Raw genomic sequence first — 19,552 nt, forward strand, 5'->3', positions numbered from 1 at the left:
AATACAATGGGAGCTTATCTGCTGCTTTTCTTTGATATGAAAAAAAAACCAAGCTTCAGGTTTGTTATAGGTTAATATTATTGTTATTATTTGTTCTGTTTTGAAATGGTTTCCCACATTGGCCTATAGCATGCTACTATTTCCCTCTCACTCTTTTATCGCTCACACCCTCCCTCTTTAAATCCTGCCGCTCTTTGCTCTCTGAGACAAACTGGATATGATTGGCTCATAGGAATGGGGGCATGCTCTTGTTGCCTAATAAGCAGCCTCAGGATGAATAGAAAGAGTTGGCTGAATGTTGTATTCAAACAGGGCAAGTCCTGATGTTCTTGCTCACTGTCTGCTGAAACACCAACATTTTCTCTGACAGTAAAGTGTGTGTATGGGTGTATATGTGTGCTCTGTGCAAATAAAAGCTCCATCAGTGTATCATCTCTATATCAGCTGAGATCAAGATACACCAAAGCTTCATTTTTTGCCTCAATCATCTGTTTGTGACCTGAAAACTGCTCACTGCAAGTAAATACAGGTGAGTGTTTTTCTGGATCTGTTCAGACTGGTAGAGTTGTGCATTCAGGTGAGTGTGTGTTATATGTGAATGTTTACGCCCTCCATGCTTCAGGGAATCATGGTTTATTAACTTTGTTCTGATGTGTTATACTGTGTTTGCAATAGACATGCAGCTGTAGATCAGCTGGACTCCATATTTTCTGTTGACATTGTCCTGTGTTTAAACTTCTTAACTGTTTGGTTTGTTTGGATATTCATTCATTCATTTACATGACATGCCAAGCCTGTGTATGTATGTGAGTTTCTTTTTAAATGTACATGTGCATACCTGAATGTGCATGTACATTTGCCAGAGAAAGACACATGTACTGTTCTTGCTTGTGTGTGTGTGTGTGTGTGTGTGTGTGTGTGTGTGTGTGTGTGTGTGTGTGTGTGTGTGTGTGTAGTGTGCATGTAGATTGCTTCAGGACCTTTGATGTTAGTTTGTTTGTTTGGTATAAAGGCTTAAGGTTTATGCAATATGAACTCATTAATCAGGTTTGGTCTCTCTATTGCTCATTTAGTAGCAAGTACTCATAGTGTGTATAATGTTCTAGTGCGTCTATGACCTGTGAAACTTCATTGAATACGGCTTTTACTATAATTACGGAGTGATTATAGAATGCCGGATATATGCATTTAAACATATTATAATTTACATGCACTTTACAACTATTTATGATTAACATGCTCAGAGAAAACACACCTACGTAAGTAAACATGCACTTAAAAGTAATAAAGCACTGGAATAGTCTGGCAAAGTGACTATCACTTACATCATTAGTACGTCCAGGGGCTGATAACAGAAAAAAAAAAGTGTGCAGAGTTCATGTTGAATTTGATTAATATTTACATGAGACACAAGTTAAGACACAAATATTCTAAAATTAATTTATTAAATGAGATTATTTTTATTTATTCATTTAGAAACCAAGAACTAAGTTGAAAATACACATAATGGTGCATATGTAGAATTGACTGAGGTTGAATCCTTCTAGCCAAGGCTGTAAATGCATGCAGTCTTAGTCAGGTGTTCACACCTGTTGTAGAAAATAAATAGTTTAAGTCTGTATGACTGACAAGTCTCTTGATTGTTTGTAGGGTGTGAATGTGTATGTGAATGTGGGTGAGCTTGTGGACCCTGTTTCGAGTGAAATAGTTTAAAGGTTCCATGTGTAGGAGAAGTGGTATTGAAAATGGCTGGATGTATGGATGGATGGATTGATGGCTGAACCTCCCATAGCATATCATAAGCAAGTTTTGTGTGATTTGAATAAAGGAGCTGCCTTATGGAAGAAACACTGCTGTGATGAGTGATCAATCATGATGTTTAAATTTAGCTGAAAAAGCCATTTTTACTGCAGAAGTACAAAGCTCAATTTAGTCCATTGGCAGTTGTAGATTTGTACCTGTCCTGGATACAGCTACAAGTGTGATTATAGCCCTATACCTGATAGACATTCTGAATTAATAAGCTGTATCTGATATTATCAATAACATTAGCATTAACAATAATATTAAGGTAATGTAAAATTATTTCCCTACTAAGTCTCGGACTACAACAAATTAAAGCCATAATTTATGTTTTGGCAATGGCACAAAGTATGGTGCTGTTTTGACCTGACAAACACAATGCTGTGAGTTCTGCATGTACAAAGTTCCTGCCCTAGTTTTTGCTGCACTCCCTTATTTCAGCCAACCATAGATCTGTTTTCCACGTTCAAAATGGCAAGGAACGCTTCTTAAAATAAATAAATAAAAATAAATAAATAAATGAAAGACAAGCAATCTTTAAATTGTTTGATTGATTTTCAGGCATTTAATTAACATAACCATCACTTCAATACAATGTTTGGCTTATTTATTAGTTAGATTCCAATAATTGGCTTTCTTTCTGAAAAACTACACATAGGAAACAAAAAATAAAAAACACAGCAATTTGACAGCTGTCCCAGATGTCCATGTTGACATTACAAGGCTAATGCTAAAATGTTAACACACACAACCTGCTTGGGTGACTTCCTATGTGCTCTAATGGACCTGTGCCTGTTACACTGATGACACAGAGCCACAGTTGAAAAGACAAACAGGGAAGCACTAGCAAGTCAAATGGAAAGATTGTGGCAGCAGAATAAGAGAAACCATCTGAAATAGCAGGATTGTGGACAAAAAGGCTCGTGTTTAAATGCTGTGAGTGAATTTTACAGAAACTCAGGCGATGCAGATGATGCTGATAATCAGAGTGAAAACTTATTTCCCCACTGTAAATTTTCTTGTTTCTTGGAGAACAGAATTGAAAAAAAAAAAAATACTAAAGCTTTACTTCATGTCCAAATACAATGACAATTTTAGTTCACTTCAGAACTGTACTCTATATGGTGAAAAAAACTTTCACCACCTGCCATGTACTGTATATGTGAAAAGATTGTCTTTCTAAATGATCTTTATAAAATGTATTTAAATCTAGGACTAACCTTAATTCCCATTTGAAAGACCGGTTCTCTGATTAGTGTAAATTAGCGACACGTATTATTTCATTAGTAAGGAGATTTTTTTCCACAATCACCCTTTAATCTAGATGTTAATGATTCTGTCCCAAGTTCCAAGTCTAGTAAATTACTAATCCTTGTTTGTCTCTCATTTATTTATGACCTGTGGAATGCGGGATGATAACTAGTTTTAATTTACCCAAGAGAGTGCAGGAATGAGTACTGACTTGCAAAAGGTATCATTGAGGAACAAAGAAAGAGAAGAGTCGTAAAGTCTACGTTTGTAGAGGTGCTGTCCTTGGGTGTTTTAGGTGCAGGGAGAATGGGCTAATATGTCTGTTCTTTTTCTTGGGAAAGTGTGTAGGTGAGAAGAAGCCGGAATTAGACGAGTAAGGAGGAACAGCAGTTTGTATTTTTGGAAGATAATGAGATAGTAGTTTGCATCTGTTCACATATTACAAGCCCACAAGGCAAAACCACTCAATTTTGAGCTCAGAATAACCTCCATCTCACATTTAATTGTCTGACTGAAACTCATTCTGCTGTAACACACTTTTTAAGCATTAGACTCGATTACTGCAAAGAATTAGCCTAGATTACACCACATATATATTACCTAATTCTTAAGTGAACTGATTATGCTGGAATCCATGTGTTGCATAGATTAGGAGAGAGTGACAGTGTATTGTTCTGTACTAATCAATGCTTTGTTTGCATCTGTCATTGATCGCTACACTCAGACTGCCTGAGATAAGCTAGTCTGATCAAAGATAACTCATAGACAACAGTTTAAAATGCACGTGCACACACGGACATACGTCATTCTCAGACTTGAGTATGCAGATAGTGACGTGAACTGAGGTGAACTGTGTGTGAAACAGATCAATTTTCAGCTGGTATCTAAACTGCACGTAGCTTTATTGTTTTTAGATTTCTGCTTACGATTCAGGTGCTGAACTCAGACCATTCTGACAATGAGTTACAAGCTCATACAGTGCAACATCAAAGACAGGCCCAACTAAGAAAATATACTTTACTGATTGTCTAGGTAGGGATGGAAATTGAAATATATACAGTAAGAATGCAGAATATTTTAATGTCCAGTATTCTTAGTAAAACAAGAGTTGTTTTAATGGCCACAAGGCTGTAATTGAGCTTCAGCTCGAATAAGCCATGTTCCAGATCCGAACACATGGGAAGAAAAACATTGCTGCAGTTTTCCTTGTTAGATTGCACAAGCTAAACTTACCATACCATATCACAAGTTCACAGTGTGAATTTAATTGCCAACATACTCAGAGGCACAGTGGCATGTTTGCATGTTCTTCTTGTTTGCATGTTCTACTTCTGCTTCAGGGTTTCTATCAGATACTTAAAATTTCGTCCTCAGTTTAAAGACATATAGCGTGATATTCATCTTTAAATTGTCTGTGGTGTGAGTGTGCACTGCCATAGATTGGCACCCAGTCCAGGGTGTCCACTGCTTGAGTCCTCCAGACTTCTGCTGGTCCTGTTTAAAATAATTAATGGATATAAAAATTATCTAAGAAAATCAGATTAATTTCAGAATGATTGAGCAATGCTAATTGACATATCTCAAGCCATGCTTGTGACTGTTGCTGTCTCCTACAACCTTGGCCAACCTTGTTATTTGGACCAGTAACAGATTTTTTTTTGCACTATACTGTTTAAACTCTAAAGAGTGTTTCATGTGAAAATCCCAAGAAATCATCAGTTTCTGAAACCAACCGTTCTTGCGATTTTTGCCTGCATGCAACCACATGATTGGCTGACTCAATAATTGCATGAACAAGCAGGTTCGGTTGTCTTGCTGATACTGGCTAAATGTGTGTTAAGTATGGAATGGATAACAAGTTGTTTACTCGATGATATGAGAATGCTATGTGTATAAACATACTTTTGAATATGGCAGCCTTACATATAACAACAGAGACCTAACATTCTGAGTATTAGCTAACTAATCTGGGCCTGAATCCTCATTTGCTTCAAATGAAAGTATAAGACATTGATTGTAAGAGGCAATCACTTTTGTACTTAAAGTTATCTAGCTAATTAAGACTAGCTTAACCTGAGTGCAGAAGCAATCCTAATTTTTTAATCTGTTTTTTGTTGTTGTTGTTGTTGTTGTTGTAGGTGTTTTGTTCTTATTTTTACTAAAGATGACTTTTAAACTATTTGCTTCAAAAAACTGCTCTTTTATATACTATCTGACTTGTTGTGCTAATTTAACTAGTGTGCTAAGTGGTGCTATATGTTAACAATAACAGGGCTTTGGGTTGGTCAGAAGGGTCCCTACATTCCCCTTAATTCCTTTATGAAGTACCACTTTATTTTTAAACTTTAAAAACATCACATACATCAGTGCTGTTTCTTGAAAATTATAGGAAGGATTTATGAGGAATAATAGCATGGGAAATTTATTCTGTGAAACCTGACTTACTTGAACCAGATTTTATCTCACTACATAAAGGTTAATAGGCAGGGAAAAGGACACATTGACGTTTTTGAGTACGAAAGCTTGCCCTTTCTTATCATTAAGCACAGCAATTATAGCTGCACTGAAGACAGGAACTGGGCTGAGTCTCCTCTGTTGAAGAGCTAATAAGGTTTCCTGTGTGACTGTGCTGAGACATGAGTTTAGCTTCATTAGCCACATTACATGTTCAGTGTAGAAGAAGACAGCAGGCTGAGGCAGGTTCTGATAGTTTTTGCTTGTACATGTGTATGCATGTCTGACCTTGCAAATATTGCACTAGAGTGCAATGTATCTCTTCAATGTCATACAGCACGCAGTCAAATACATGGATATAAGTATATTATCAGAAAATAGATGAACCTAAGAAATAGAACCTAAACTTTTTCTTATTAGGAAAGTTTTTTTTTTTTACAATATGTATTGTATGTGTGTATGGACCTTTGTGAGGGTTTTTTTGTTTGTTTGTTTGTTTGTTTGTTTGTTTGTTTTTAGGGTTAAAATGTTTTACATGTTTTTGACAGTAATATTTTTTGGCATTGTTTAATGATTTAAATATTTAAATAATGTGTAGGTGCTTACTGCAAAATGCACAATATGCAAGATAACAACAGGATTATATACTTTTGATTTAAATACTGCAAAATGCAAAAAACAAACAAAAAAAAAAGCATTTTGCTGCAACATTTTACACAGATCATGAAAGATAAGACTATGTTTCTCTGCTACTGAAAAATACAAATTTTGTTTTCATTGCTAGATTTTATATTACTGAAATCTAAGGAAAAAAAATCTGCCATCTGTTTTTCTTCATAGGAAGCTGCTTTATACAACGATACAGTGCTTTTCTGTAATTGGTCCTGGCTACCAAAGCTGTTGAGCTGGTTATGGTGTATTAGTGTGCAAAGGGCAAAGCTAGAAGGTTTGTTTATACAAACCACAGATATATGTTGTTTATTCACACAGTTTGGTACATGAATATGAGGTTTTATTATACTGTATGTCTATGTTAATATGATACGTTATTTATTAAACTGCATGATACTTTATTACTAATATACATGTTTAGATCTAAGCGTGTGGACACCATTAGTACCATTTATACCCTGAGAGAACAAAAAGCAGTAGGTTTAATATTTTTGTAGGGCAATATTCCATAGATCCATAAGATGGCAGCAATCGCACACCAACTTTAGTGTCCAGGGGAAGTTCTAGGGCAATAAGGATGATAATGGAGGATAGTTTAAACAACGTTGGAGGAAATAGGAGAATATGGCATCACTTAACTGTTGTCATAAAACTTAGTGGGCCATTAGTTTAATCTTGAGCATTTATGTAAGTAATATTGTCCAGTAATTTTGTTCAACATTGCCCTTGTCCCAGGTACCTCTATGGACCATCTCTCACATCATTTAGTTTTATATTTCATTTTGTCTTACTGAAGGATGCTTTGGAAAGGGATGATATGTTCTTATCTCTTCCCTTCTCTCTCTCTCTGTCTCTCTGTCTCTCTGTCTCTCTGTCTCTCTGTCTCTCTCTCTCTCTCTCTCTCTCTCTCTCTCTCTCTCTCTCTCTCTCTCTCTCTCTCTCTCTCTCTCTCTCTCTCTCTCTCTCTCTCTCTCTCTCTCTCTTTCTCTCTCTCTCTTTCTCTCTCTCTCTCTTAGGATGGTTTTGTATCCTGGAGTGGTGAGGTATGGCTTTGGCATGCTCTGTATTCGGCGAGCGTACTTGCTATCACGCTCAGCCCACGCGTCATCTCGGAGCATTGAGTACCGGCCTATCAAAAAAGTTCTGGTAGCCAACAGAGGTGAGGATATAGGACGCATCCTTCAGAATGTGCAATATTATGTCTTACACCAATTTACATTACTTTGATGTAACAATAGGTTAGACTATTTGAATTTCTAATGTTTTTTCTTATTGTCTGTGCATTCCCTATTGTGTGCAGGTGAGATAGCAATCCGTGTATTCCGGGCATGTACGGAGCTGGGGATCCGGACGGTGGCTGTGTACTCTGAGCAGGATACAGGCCAGATGCACAGACAGAAAGCAGATGAGGCTTACCTGATTGGCAAAGGGCTGCCCCCTGTTGCTGCTTACCTCCACATACCTGACATCATCAAAGTGGCCAAGGTCAGGCAGCTCCTTCTGGCTGCAGTCCATTGTGAAGTGATTGTGACTGTATGCTTCCCACTCTGAAGGTTATGGGAACTCTGTAGGGTCTCTCTTTCAAAAGGAACAGCCCTTTAGATTTCAACTAAATGTCAGATTTCACAGACAAAACCATACACATGTAAATTTTAAGTAACTTAGTTTATTATCTAGTTATTCTAGATATTTATCTTACTTATTCTATAATTATTTAGCTTTTTCTCACATTGCATGACAAAGCAAATGAACAAGCTAACAGTTGTTACTTCAAATATCGCATCACTTTATTGCTCACTTGCCACAGCACTGCTTATAGCCATTTCTAATTTTAGTGTTTTGTTCTTCAACTTGTAGCACTTAAAAAAAACCACTTGGTTACTGTGGCTGAATCTTTGGAGTGAAGTGCCCATCAGTGGGTTCTTTCAGCAATGACCTTTAAAAAGGGCTATTTGAAGTAAATGCTTTTTATCCCTTCTGTTTGGTAAGACTGTACAAATAGCTGCCTAGGGCATTCCTTTTTCCAAAAACCCAGCATGGTCTTCATCACTTCAGAATAGTTTGCAACTTTTGTCATTGCTACTAATACTGTGTATGAGAATAGCTCAAGATATTATAGCCATTATATTTATTCACTGTACATATGTTTACATATAAACCTATATATATATATCACATGCCATAATACATATTTATCTGCACTTGTCTATTTGTACAATTTCTTCTCTTTGCACTTCTGGTAGTGCAAACTGCATTTCGTTGCATCTATCTATCTATCTATCTATCTATCTATCTATCTATCTATCTATCTATCTATCTATCTATCTATCTATCTATCTATCTATCTATCTATCTATCTATCTATCTATCTATCTATCTATCTATCTATCTATCTATCTATCTATCTATCTATGTCTGTCTGTCTGTCTGACCGACTGACCTGATGTCTGTCTATCTTATTACTTGTCTATCTTTCCTATCTCTAATATTTTCTCTGAAAACAGTGTTCCAATTTTCCCAAACTATAATTAGAAAACTAAAAATGCACTGATCTATAAAAGCAGCAGAGGAAGTGCAAAGCACCTCCTGCTATGTGTTCTTTGATCTAGAATGGACTCTAATCTAATATCCCTTTAAATCTTTTCTGAACAAGTTTTACTGCTCATATGGATTCCTGTCATAGACTTTCCACTTCCATCCAGAGAAATGCTCCTCTGTGGCATTAATTAAAGCTAATTAGGACAAATGAAACATTTTGTCAGGGAATAGGATGTCCACCAGCCCACCACAGCAGTGTGGCTGAAACTGACATTATCTGAAATAGCTATATAGCTTTGCTCTGTACATGAAGAAATATATATCATTGATTAAAGCGAGCTGTGGTATATGGACCCATACTGGCTGATGGCAGCACACAGAGCAATTCCCCTGTGCACATTGTACCGCAATGTCCTGCTGTCCTAGCGGTCAATAATATTCATTATTTGCTGAGACTGGGTCCTGTCTCATGAGTGAAGATGAACTCTTGTGGGCTGTCCTTGAAATCAAGCTTAAATCTTTTACATAACCCCACTAGATGTGATTATTAGAGATGCAGTATATAAGATCACAACCGGTCTTCAGTTGTGCATTTGCCTTTTGGTTCAAGCATTCAGTAAATGTTCAATTCCATGTTCATTATTTATGATTTGTTTTTTACAACACTTTATACAGGACTCCATATGGAGAAAAAAAAACGAGGTTTTCATTGCCTTTATACAAAATACATTCACTGAACACATTTTCTCATTCAATCTCCAATACTGCCAAAACTATGCATTTTGACAGCTCATTTTGCAAATGCTGGCTTACATAATGTTAAACAGAGTTCCAAACCAAATGGCCTGCAGTTAAATATCATATGAGTCCTAAATAGCTAAGCAACAAATACTATTCAAAATAAACTACAATCAAAACCCTCAAAATCCCCAAAATGATCTAACAAACCTAAGAGAAAGAGAAAACAGTGAATGCTCAGAACCTAAAATAAATATATTACTATAAAATACTAATGTGTTTCTGCCCTGCATATTCACCTCATAGAAGTGAAAAGGTTATGTGCATCCACATGATCTTATAATCTTTTCTTGTTGTGAGTGATTGATCAAATGAATCAAAGGAAATTTGCCCCAGCTATAGTAAGAAAGGGATGAAGGGGAAAACATACATATTGTATAAAAGAAGTTAAATAATAATATTTTATTTTATATTATATATTACAATATATCATATGTCCCATTCCTTAGAGTTAGCATATAGCTCCATGTTTATAATAGAAAGACTTTGAAAAACGTTCCATAAATAAAGTAAAGTGCAGCACTCTGAACTCTTTATTCTCCACCACTATCATCAAAACACAATTGGAGTAAATTAATCTTTGGAAGAATGGTGTTCATCCCTGCAGTACAGTTCTAGAGAGTATCTATACCAAAGTGCAACGAAGCTCTTCTTGCAGTTTTATTGTGTCTCAGCAACTTAAAACCCTTTACGTCACTAGCTAAATGTGGACTAGTATATTGTGTAATCCAGTTTGCAAGCTTGCTGGGGCAAATTAGCTAGCATTAGTTTAACTCTTATACCATGTGATTGAGGAAGGAACTGATAACTAACTTAATTAGGTACAAATAGTATATACATTCAAGTTCAATTAAAATTCTCCAGTTTTATCTTCCAGTCCAAGGACATTTGTTGTAGGCTGATTGGCATCTCTAAATTGTCCATAGTGTGCGAATGAGTGTGTGCGCTTGTGATAGACTAGGTCCAGGGTGTACCCAAAGTTTTCTGGGATAGCCTCCAGGTTCCCATTGACCTAGATGTATAGATGGATAGATGGATGGATGGATTAATATATGTTTATACTTATAAATACTACTGCAACATGGCTGTGCTCTTTATCCAGTTTGCGCAGTCATGCTATTTTCATATTTATAATGGCAGCCTAATATATATATATATATTTAGTCTCTTGATCTTCATCATCTTATTTCAGTTTTTTGTGCACAATGCTCTGCTCCACAGCAGTCATGTGAACCATTTAACCAGTCCCACATTCCTACTGGTGTGAGAGGTTTTGCTTCACAATGTTTGCACCTTGAGAATTATGTGTTAATTGAGTTCAGGATGTGATGACTTGAGTCAATTATATCGAATGCCTTTGCTCTCTAAATGAACAGAATGTTCAGGCTGTGCTTTATTAAGAGACAAAAAGACTTTTGTGCCACCAAGTGAATATTGTTCTAGGTATGGAAAAAATCTCTTTTTTTGTGGTCTCTTTGGCAATGATTTTTAAATTATTTGTATGTATGTATGTATTCATTTTTGTTATATGTGTATGTATGTATGTATGTATGTATGTATGTATGTATGTATGTATGTATGTATGTATTTATTTTTAGTATGGAAATACCAAAATGGAGATATATATATATATATATATATATATATATATATATATATATATATATATATATATATATATATATATATATATATTGTGATTCAAAGCTCAGGTTAATAAAAACAAAGGTCTGGTCAGACCTTCCGACTCACTCTGCCTTTAATCATGATACACATCTAGGGCTTTGAGTGGTTTCTGTGTAATTTTCACAGTCATACCAGGTATCTTTATCTTTAACTGTAACAATAAGGTGCCCAAATCCTCCCAAAAATTTGCCTGATTTTTCCAAACATCCAGCCTTATGATGAGTGATTTAGTGGGCTTTGTCCTCCTAATCCATTATCATAGGACACACATTCAGCCAAAGAGAGTGAGGCTGTCTTCCAATTTCCATGATCGAGATTTTAATAAATTTAGTATTTCCTTTGAATACTTGCAGTGTAAATAGGGCTGACACATATCTCCTTATTTATTCCTTTTGTCTTTTTAATTTTATTTAATAAATTTATTAAATAAAAATATCTGTTTGGTCTTCACTTTTACATCCTTTTCCAGGAGAATAATGTGGATGCCATCCATCCAGGATATGGGTTCTTGTCAGAGCGGTCGGATTTTGCCCAGGCCTGTGAGGACGCAGGGGTTAGATTCATTGGCCCAAGTCCAGAAGTTGTACATAAGATGGGAGATAAAGTAGAGGCTCGTGCTCTAGCGATCCAAGCTGGTATTGTGTTTTATCTTATCATACAAAAAAAAAAACTTCCTCTTGTGTGTCCTTGATACATGAATAATGTACTTGTTTATATGTGTAGGTGTTCCAGTCGTCCCAGGGACAAATTCACCAATATCCTGTGTACAGGAAGCTCAGGAGTTTGCGAAGACCTACGGCTTTCCCATCATTTTCAAAGCAGCCTATGGGGGAGGCGGTCGTGGTATGCGGGTGGTCAGGGAGTATGAGGTGTGTGTGTGTGTGTGTGTGTATAATATATTCATATGTGTGAATCCATGTATATAACAATTTCCATCTTCTTGTACAGCAAATAGATGTAAATGTTTTCTCTACCTACTAATTCCCTTGACACTCCCACTGCCTAATAATTTATTTATAACTCATAACAAGCATATGAGCAAATTATAACAAATCTAACACCTTTATATGAATAATTTAAACAATATTAATATCATAGATACACCAGCAACAAAATTTAATTTGTTGCCCTTGGCTCAGTAAGAAAGAATGAGAGAGAAAGAGAAATATAAATAAAATACACACACACACACACACACACACACACACACACACACACACACACACACACACACACACACACACACACACACACACACACACACACACACACACACATGTATAAATCTAAAATAAATAAAAAAAAATTCACCTTTTACAACTAAAGTAAAAGATGCATTCCCCCTAGACAAGCCTTCTAAAAAACTGCTCTGTCAGGGTTTTACTCCACTTTCCATAAAAAAGCCTTGTTTGAGAAATTGTAGAAATTAATTGATTTTAATAATCTTTGAAATGAATAATTTCACAGGAGTTAGAGGAGAATTATCAGAGGGCATACTCTGAGGCTTTGGCTGCTTTTGGAAACGGCGCTCTGTTCGTAGAGAAGTTCATTGAGAAACCACGCCACATCGAGGTGCAAATTCTAGGTGAGTGTGTGAGTGTGTGTGTGTGTGTGTGTGTGTGTGTGGGTCTTCAGACTATGATTTATTAGCTTGACTCTGGCGTATTCTGGCCATTATGTGGGAGTATTTTCACTCATTAAGCATGATTTGTTCCTCTGGCACCAGGCGCTTACTTGATGTTATAGGTTTAAAAGTGAATCTAGCATGTTAAGGGAGAACAACAGTGTTTCAGAGGAAGCAGTGAGCTCACTATGCGAGAAAATACAAGGACACACAGTGTCAGTAATGCAAAGTAGCTCTTTGGTGTTTTTTATTGCTGGTGCTTGTCTACACAACCTGGCTGAAGGACACAGGGCTGGGCTGAATATTGTAGTGGATAGCCTGTATATTTTCTGAGGGATTTATTGAGTTCTTATTCAAATGAAGAGACTATTAGAAATGTATCTCTGTTTGTAGATAACTAACATTCAGGTTGAAAGCGGTGCATTTTATAAGCACTGTACATTCATTACAAAAAGTGATTTTTGACCCGAAGAAAAAAAGACCTTTTTTATTGCATTACTTGAAATGCCCTGGCTGTTGTCCATTGATGGAAGCAGCAGAGCACAGGGTGTCTTTCACACTTGATAGACTTCATATACAAACAGTTTGAGCACAAACGTGTGAACATATCAGATCTAGCTGGTGCAGGGTCATAAGAGTTTTCTTCCATGGTTGCCAGTGCAATAACAAGCCAAAAACTCATACGTATTGATTTTAGTCGAGCATCACTAGATAAAATATGAACATCTTCAAGACGTGTGTGTGTGTGTGTGTGTGTGTGTGTGTGTGTGTGTGTGTGTGTGTGTGTGTGTGTGTTTGTGAGTGTGTGTGTTTAAGACTGGAATTGACCTTGTAGTTTTTAGTGCATGCTGAAAATGTTACTGGTATGTTGAGCATTTTCATGGTAGTATATTTTTGAGATGATTTACTGGTCAATTAGATTTTTGATGGGTTGCCGGTGTCTGATCCTGGCACACATCCACTGCTGTAACTGCTCTCACCCTCCAAACCTGCCTGATTTATCCCGATACTCTACTTCTGCTTGAAGCTTCTGTACTTATGACTCACTTTTCACTGATACAAATGGTTCCACATGGATACTGTAGCTTTCAACATCCTACAAAACAGTTTATGGCAAAGACTAACTCCTGATTTAGTGTAGAAACCTGAATACTGAACATGCCAGTCCTGTTCTCCTCCCAGGACTCTCGTTCATTATGTTGTGCGTTCTGTGTGGCTCTGTGGTGCAAAGGATAGTGTGTTGGACTTCTAAGTAACACTGGCTGAGTGATTCAAAAGGTGTAGGTTCAAGTCCCACCAGAGTTGTGGTCTTGGTGCAGTCAATGTTCTGAGTTTTTAATCTGAAGGTTGCAGTTTAAGCTGATAATATTGGGCCCTTGATTAAGGTCCTTAACACTCTTTCCTCCACACCTGCTGTATCCTGCCTGAGCTGGGCTCGGACCCCAACAATAATATGCTCATACTTGGGGGCACGGTGGCTTAGTGGTTCGCACGTTTGCCTCACACCTCCAGGGTTGGGGTTCGATTCCCGCCTCCGCCTTGTGTGTGTGGAGTTTGCATGTTCTCACCGTGCCTCGGGGGTTTCCTCCGGGTACTCCGGTTTCCTCCCCCGGTCCTGGTAGGTTGATTGGCATCTCTGGAAAATTGTCCATAGTGTGTGAGAGTGTGTGTGCCCTGCGATGGGTTGGCACTCCGTCCAGGGTGTATCCTGCCTTGATGCCTGATGACGCCTGAGATAGGCACAGGCTCCCCGTGACCCGAGGTAGTTCGGATAAGAGGTAGAAAATGAGTCAGTGAGTGAGTGAGTGAGTGCTCATACTTAACATACTCTCAGCACACAATCTTATTATCCAGGGTCGAACAGAGAAGATTCTGCTAAAAAGAAAAAAAACAATAAGCTGAAGTTAAAGGAATAACTACACACAGATCTCAGGTGTAAGACCTGTTAATGCAGGCTTTTTTAATAATAATGCACACCGTGACATCTTGATTAATAGCGCTACCTTACAGAGGATAGTCCGCCTACAAACTGTGAGAAAGACCCAAATAGCAGCCACTTCTCCTACACCCTTATTATCTTATTGACAAGATGAGATCCCTGCATAGCGATTAGCTCAGTAGGAGGCTGCAAAATCATACCAGACTCAAAAAGGAACAGCCTGAAAAATATCGGGTAGTTTTTTTTTTTTTTTAAGACTTCTTTTGTTTTGTTTCTCTGTCCTTTACCTCTGTTTTTCTTGCTCTATCTTTTCCAGGTGATAAGTATGGAAATGTGATCCATTTGTATGAGAGAGATTGTTCCATTCAGAGACGACATCAGAAGGTGGTGGAGGTTGCTCCTGCTGCTCAGCTGGACCAACATCTCAGAGACAGGCTCACCTCTGACTCGGTTAAACTGGCCAAGCAGGTACACACACACACACACACACACACACACACACACACACACACACACACACACACACACACACACACACACACACACACACACACACACACACACACACAGCTCATACAATACATCATTATGTTTTCTATTCTCAGCCCACCTATGCAGCCTGTGTAAGGCATTTTATGACATTCTCATACTAGTGTTGTCCGCTAACCCCTCGAGGGGATGTTTTCTCTGTGTCCAAATGGTGTGGGAAAATCTGTGGCTTTTATTTATCAATCCTTTCAATACCAGGCAGAGGTAAAAGGAAATAAGGGATCAGTGAGCAAGGTGTAAGACAGACTCCTTTAAACTTTCCATTATTGCTTTCACCATATCCAGCGTTTTTCAGTCTTTATCATATCAACCATCCGTTATTATCTTCATATTCCATACTCATCCTCTCTTCCTCTGTCTCCTGTTCTCACTTTCACTGTCCCATAATCCCCTGCTCACACCTACTTGTTTTGCTCTGCCTTTTCCAGGGCTGTACAGTGTGTTCATATTGTTGCTTGGGTGCTAATATCAGCGAGATCACGGTCACACCAACGCAAATGTGCTCATTGTGTAGTTCTAGTCATTTATGTACTTTATTAATTATTACCATTACAAGATGTATGTAACTTCCATGCTTGTCAGATGGAAAATGTTTGATAAAGTTAATGATCTTATTCAGTGTCACCGTAGGTGCGTTTCATTACCGCAAACTGAAGTATCATTTGAGAAATGAACAAATTAAATAAATTAAAAAAGAAAAAAGAAAAAAAAAAACGAAGAAAAAGAAAGGGTTCACCATATGATTCTAGGTCAATTAGGTGAATAATCCTTAATAATAATAATAATAATAATAATAATAATAATAATAATAATAATAATAATAATAATAATAATAATAATAAGACAATGCATTTAACCAAACATTGTTTGGTTAAATGACATTGTTTCATTTAATGGTAATTAAATAATAATAAAATATAAATAATATTACATTTTCTTTCTCTTATTTTTCAGTGACATTGTTCGCGCCTACACAGATTATCACTTGTTGAGAAGTAGTATTATGGATTAATTTGTGCTACAACACTTGAAACATTTCAAGCACCAGTTCAACCTGTTCAAAAGTGAACACACTGCCCCATTGTTCTTTCTCTAACCCTCCTCTTTCTCTCCCACCTTCTTTATTAACTGCTCTCTCTGCTTTGCTCACCCTGATCCCTGGTCCAGTTTAGTTGATTTATTTTTTGTAATAATACATAAAAAAACACTCTGCACGCAAGCATAGCTGGGGTTTTACAGATTTCTGGCCTCACGCCTTTTTTTTTTAACAGTATGTGATTTTATGCAATGATACAAGATACACACATTTGTACATTTGTTTGTGTGTGTGTGTGTGTGTGTGTGTGTGTGTGTGTGTGTGTGTGTGTGTGTGTGTGTGTGTGTGTGTGTGTGTGTATTTAGCAGTATAATTTGTAGCACAGGAAATATCATGTCCTGTTCTGCAGACATCAGTAATGATCTCATTCCTCACACGGTATTATGTTTCTAGAAATTCTGCAAATTCTGGCATCTCTGTCACTTTCTATACATATATGAAGCCTCATGGCAAGTCTGTCTCAGGCAGAACTTTCTGACGTATTCCAGCAGCTTCAAAACGCTGAAGAGAAGAGAAGAATGTGATGTGCATGTTTGATGCTTGGGTTCCAGGGAAGAAGTTTTGATAAGCACTACATAAAACTGAAGCAACACTGTTAAGAGGTTTAAAGTCTTATGTTGTGTGTCATAACGTCTCGGTGGATGAGTGATCTGAGAATGTGGACTTGACATTTAGCTGCTCAGTAGTGCAAATGAAAGTTGGAAATCACTCATGCTGCACTCGGAAGAAAAATCTTTACTTTGTGAAGATTAACCTGCGCTGATCTTTGTGCCCTGTCAAAGCATCACACACAGACACACACACACTAGGTGGGAGTCCAAAATGGAATCCCTCTGTCACAGACATGTCTCTAAACTTTTTCATTTGAGTGTGTCTGTGTGTGTGTGTGTGTGTGTGTGTGTGTGAGTGTGTGTGTATGTGTGTGTGTATGTGCATGTGTGTACTGTATGTGTGTGTATGTATGTGTGTGTGTGTGTGTGTGTGTTACCAAGTCACATCTGCTGATAAAGCAAGCACTGTCAGTTTTGATAAGTCATTCTCTCCGATGAGAAGCAAATTTGTATGTGTCATCTTTTGAAATGATATTAGTGAAGTTGGCAGGTGCGGAAGAGAGGACAGATGACAGGAAGAGATGGAATCCCAGAAAAAAATAATATTGAGGTGCTGCAGCAGACAGGATAGATATATTTTCCATTTTCATCTCTTGATGAAACTTGGCAAGATGATGGTTCTAGTGTCTTGACAGGGAACCCTATCATTTTCCATGCACTCACACTTGGCTGTGTTGTGTTGAATGTCACGCAGCAGGGGGCAGTGTGAGTCCCCAGCACTCTCCAATCTCATGCAGACCATCACAGTATTAATATTGATGTGCTTAATGTGCTTAAATGCAAACTGGATGCACATGGATGTATAAACAGTTCACTGTTAGTGACATGGCTAAAAGCTTTCTCTAAGCAGCTTTGTATTTTTAGATAGAAGAACTCATTAGGAACTCGGATGTCTATCATGCCAAGCATTTGTGAATACGGAATCAGAGAAGCTGTGTGTTTATTAAAACATGAGGTGTTCGGCTAGCTAGTAAGCCCATGTTTTTAAATATAGATCATTTTTTTTTATTTTTCTTCTATCAGGTTTAGCAGATAGTAACTTTGTTGAATTACAGATTCAGGATCCGCCGTTCGTTCCTGTGCTTGAGTCACTGCCTGGTTAGAGTTACACATCATCTCCTAGTCTACATGTGGGTTTCCTCAGGGTTCTCCAGTTTCCTCTTATCTCCCATCTTGTGAAAAACCTCAGTGGTGCGTGATCCAACGCATAATTTGTGCTGCTGAACAGAATTATTCCCACCTGGTGCATTGCTTTTTCTATTATTTCTCACCTAAGCATAAAGATTTTCACTTACCTCTGTTAGTGACATCTAGACCGATGATGTAATCCTGATTAACTAAGATACAATATAATGATCACAAATTTGCATTTACAATTGAAATAAAGATCGAAACAAAGAGTAAAACGGAATGGGGCGTCAGGTATAACGCCGACTAAACTCAGTGAGTCTGCAGAAAAACTCCTCAAAATATGAGATGCAATTAAAGCGTGTAGATGAGTGTGAATTATGTTGCTACGTCTCCTTGTTTTACTGAATATGTGAGTGAAAGTCTTTTCAGCAGTGCAGTTGTTTGTCAGCGATGCAGGGATAAAAACAGACCCAAATGCAGGATAGCTAAAATAAACAAGTTAAATAACTAAAAAAACACTAAACCAGACATGACAAGACACGACGTAGACGCAACAAGGATAAATGCACAAGACAATGAGACATAAAGAACAGGTGTGCAGAGGCAGGGAGGAAGAGACAAGGGTGGGGCAGACACGTGACACAGAACATGGATCCTGGATCCTGACAGTACCCCCCATCGAGACACGGCTCCCGACGCGCCAATCCCGTATCAGAGGTGGGAGCAAGGCACACGGCGAGGCAGGTTGAGGAAGCAAGGCACATGGCGAAGCAGGTGGGGGGAGCAAGGCACACGGCGAGGCAGGTGGGGGGAGCTAGGCACACGGCTGCCCAGCCATGGAGGGCCGAGCGACGTCCACAGCCGAAAAGAAGGGCCGTATGATGTTTCCAGTTTACACACTGGAAACATCGTACTGAGAACATGTGTGGAGAATGTGCGCTGTTAAATATGAGATAATATTCAGCAACTTTCTGATTAGTGGTTTAGTCCGGCTTACTTTTGGCAAACTTGCTCATTGTTGCACTATTTTCAGCCTTTTTTTTTTTTTGTGCTCAACTGAAACAAAGAGCTTCTGTAAATTTAGCACTCGGCCTTCTGAGTTGGTTATAAACACCAACAAGCTGCATATTCATTACAACAAAAGAAAAAGCACATGAAAGGCACAATCCTCCATAGACCAAGTTAGAAAATCAGCTTGCACTATTTTGTGGGTTTATTTACTTATAAATCTTTTTTTATCACATTGATTTATTTACTTTTTTTTTAAATTTATCTAATTATTTAATTAATTAATTTGTTGCGTTATAAATTAGGGCCTTGGGATTTTTTCAACACATGTTTAGGAAAGCTTGAAGAATGCTGAAAGGGTTAATCCAATATCCACAGCATTACTTCATTCA

The 19,552-nt window shown here is 37.6% G+C and overlaps 1 protein-coding gene across 2 annotated transcripts in view; it reads left to right on the forward strand.

The window, feature by feature from the left end:
- The first annotated feature begins 274 nt into the window (after window positions 1-274).
- Window positions 275-19,552, forward strand: part of pcxb (pyruvate carboxylase b) — a 221,442-nt gene continuing 202,164 nt past the window's right edge. Inside the window, exons 1-8 of one of the 2 annotated variants that reach the window (XM_047810480.1) lie at window positions 275-529; window positions 6,349-6,454; window positions 7,197-7,339; window positions 7,481-7,665; window positions 11,672-11,837; window positions 11,926-12,071; window positions 12,670-12,787; window positions 15,082-15,233. In XM_047810480.1, the coding sequence (XP_047666436.1) occupies window positions 7,198-7,339; window positions 7,481-7,665; window positions 11,672-11,837; window positions 11,926-12,071; window positions 12,670-12,787; window positions 15,082-15,233 (909 nt within the window). In that variant the 5' untranslated portion in view covers window positions 275-529; window positions 6,349-6,454; window position 7,197. The remainder of the gene's footprint in view (window positions 530-6,348; window positions 6,455-7,196; window positions 7,340-7,480; window positions 7,666-11,671; window positions 11,838-11,925; window positions 12,072-12,669; window positions 12,788-15,081; window positions 15,234-19,552) is intronic. The other variant, XM_047810476.1, reaches the window with a different exon arrangement.

This window comes from Tachysurus fulvidraco, chromosome 1, assembly GCF_022655615.1.
Source record: "Tachysurus fulvidraco isolate hzauxx_2018 chromosome 1, HZAU_PFXX_2.0, whole genome shotgun sequence".
Taxonomy (NCBI): domain Eukaryota; kingdom Metazoa; phylum Chordata; class Actinopteri; order Siluriformes; family Bagridae; genus Tachysurus; species Tachysurus fulvidraco.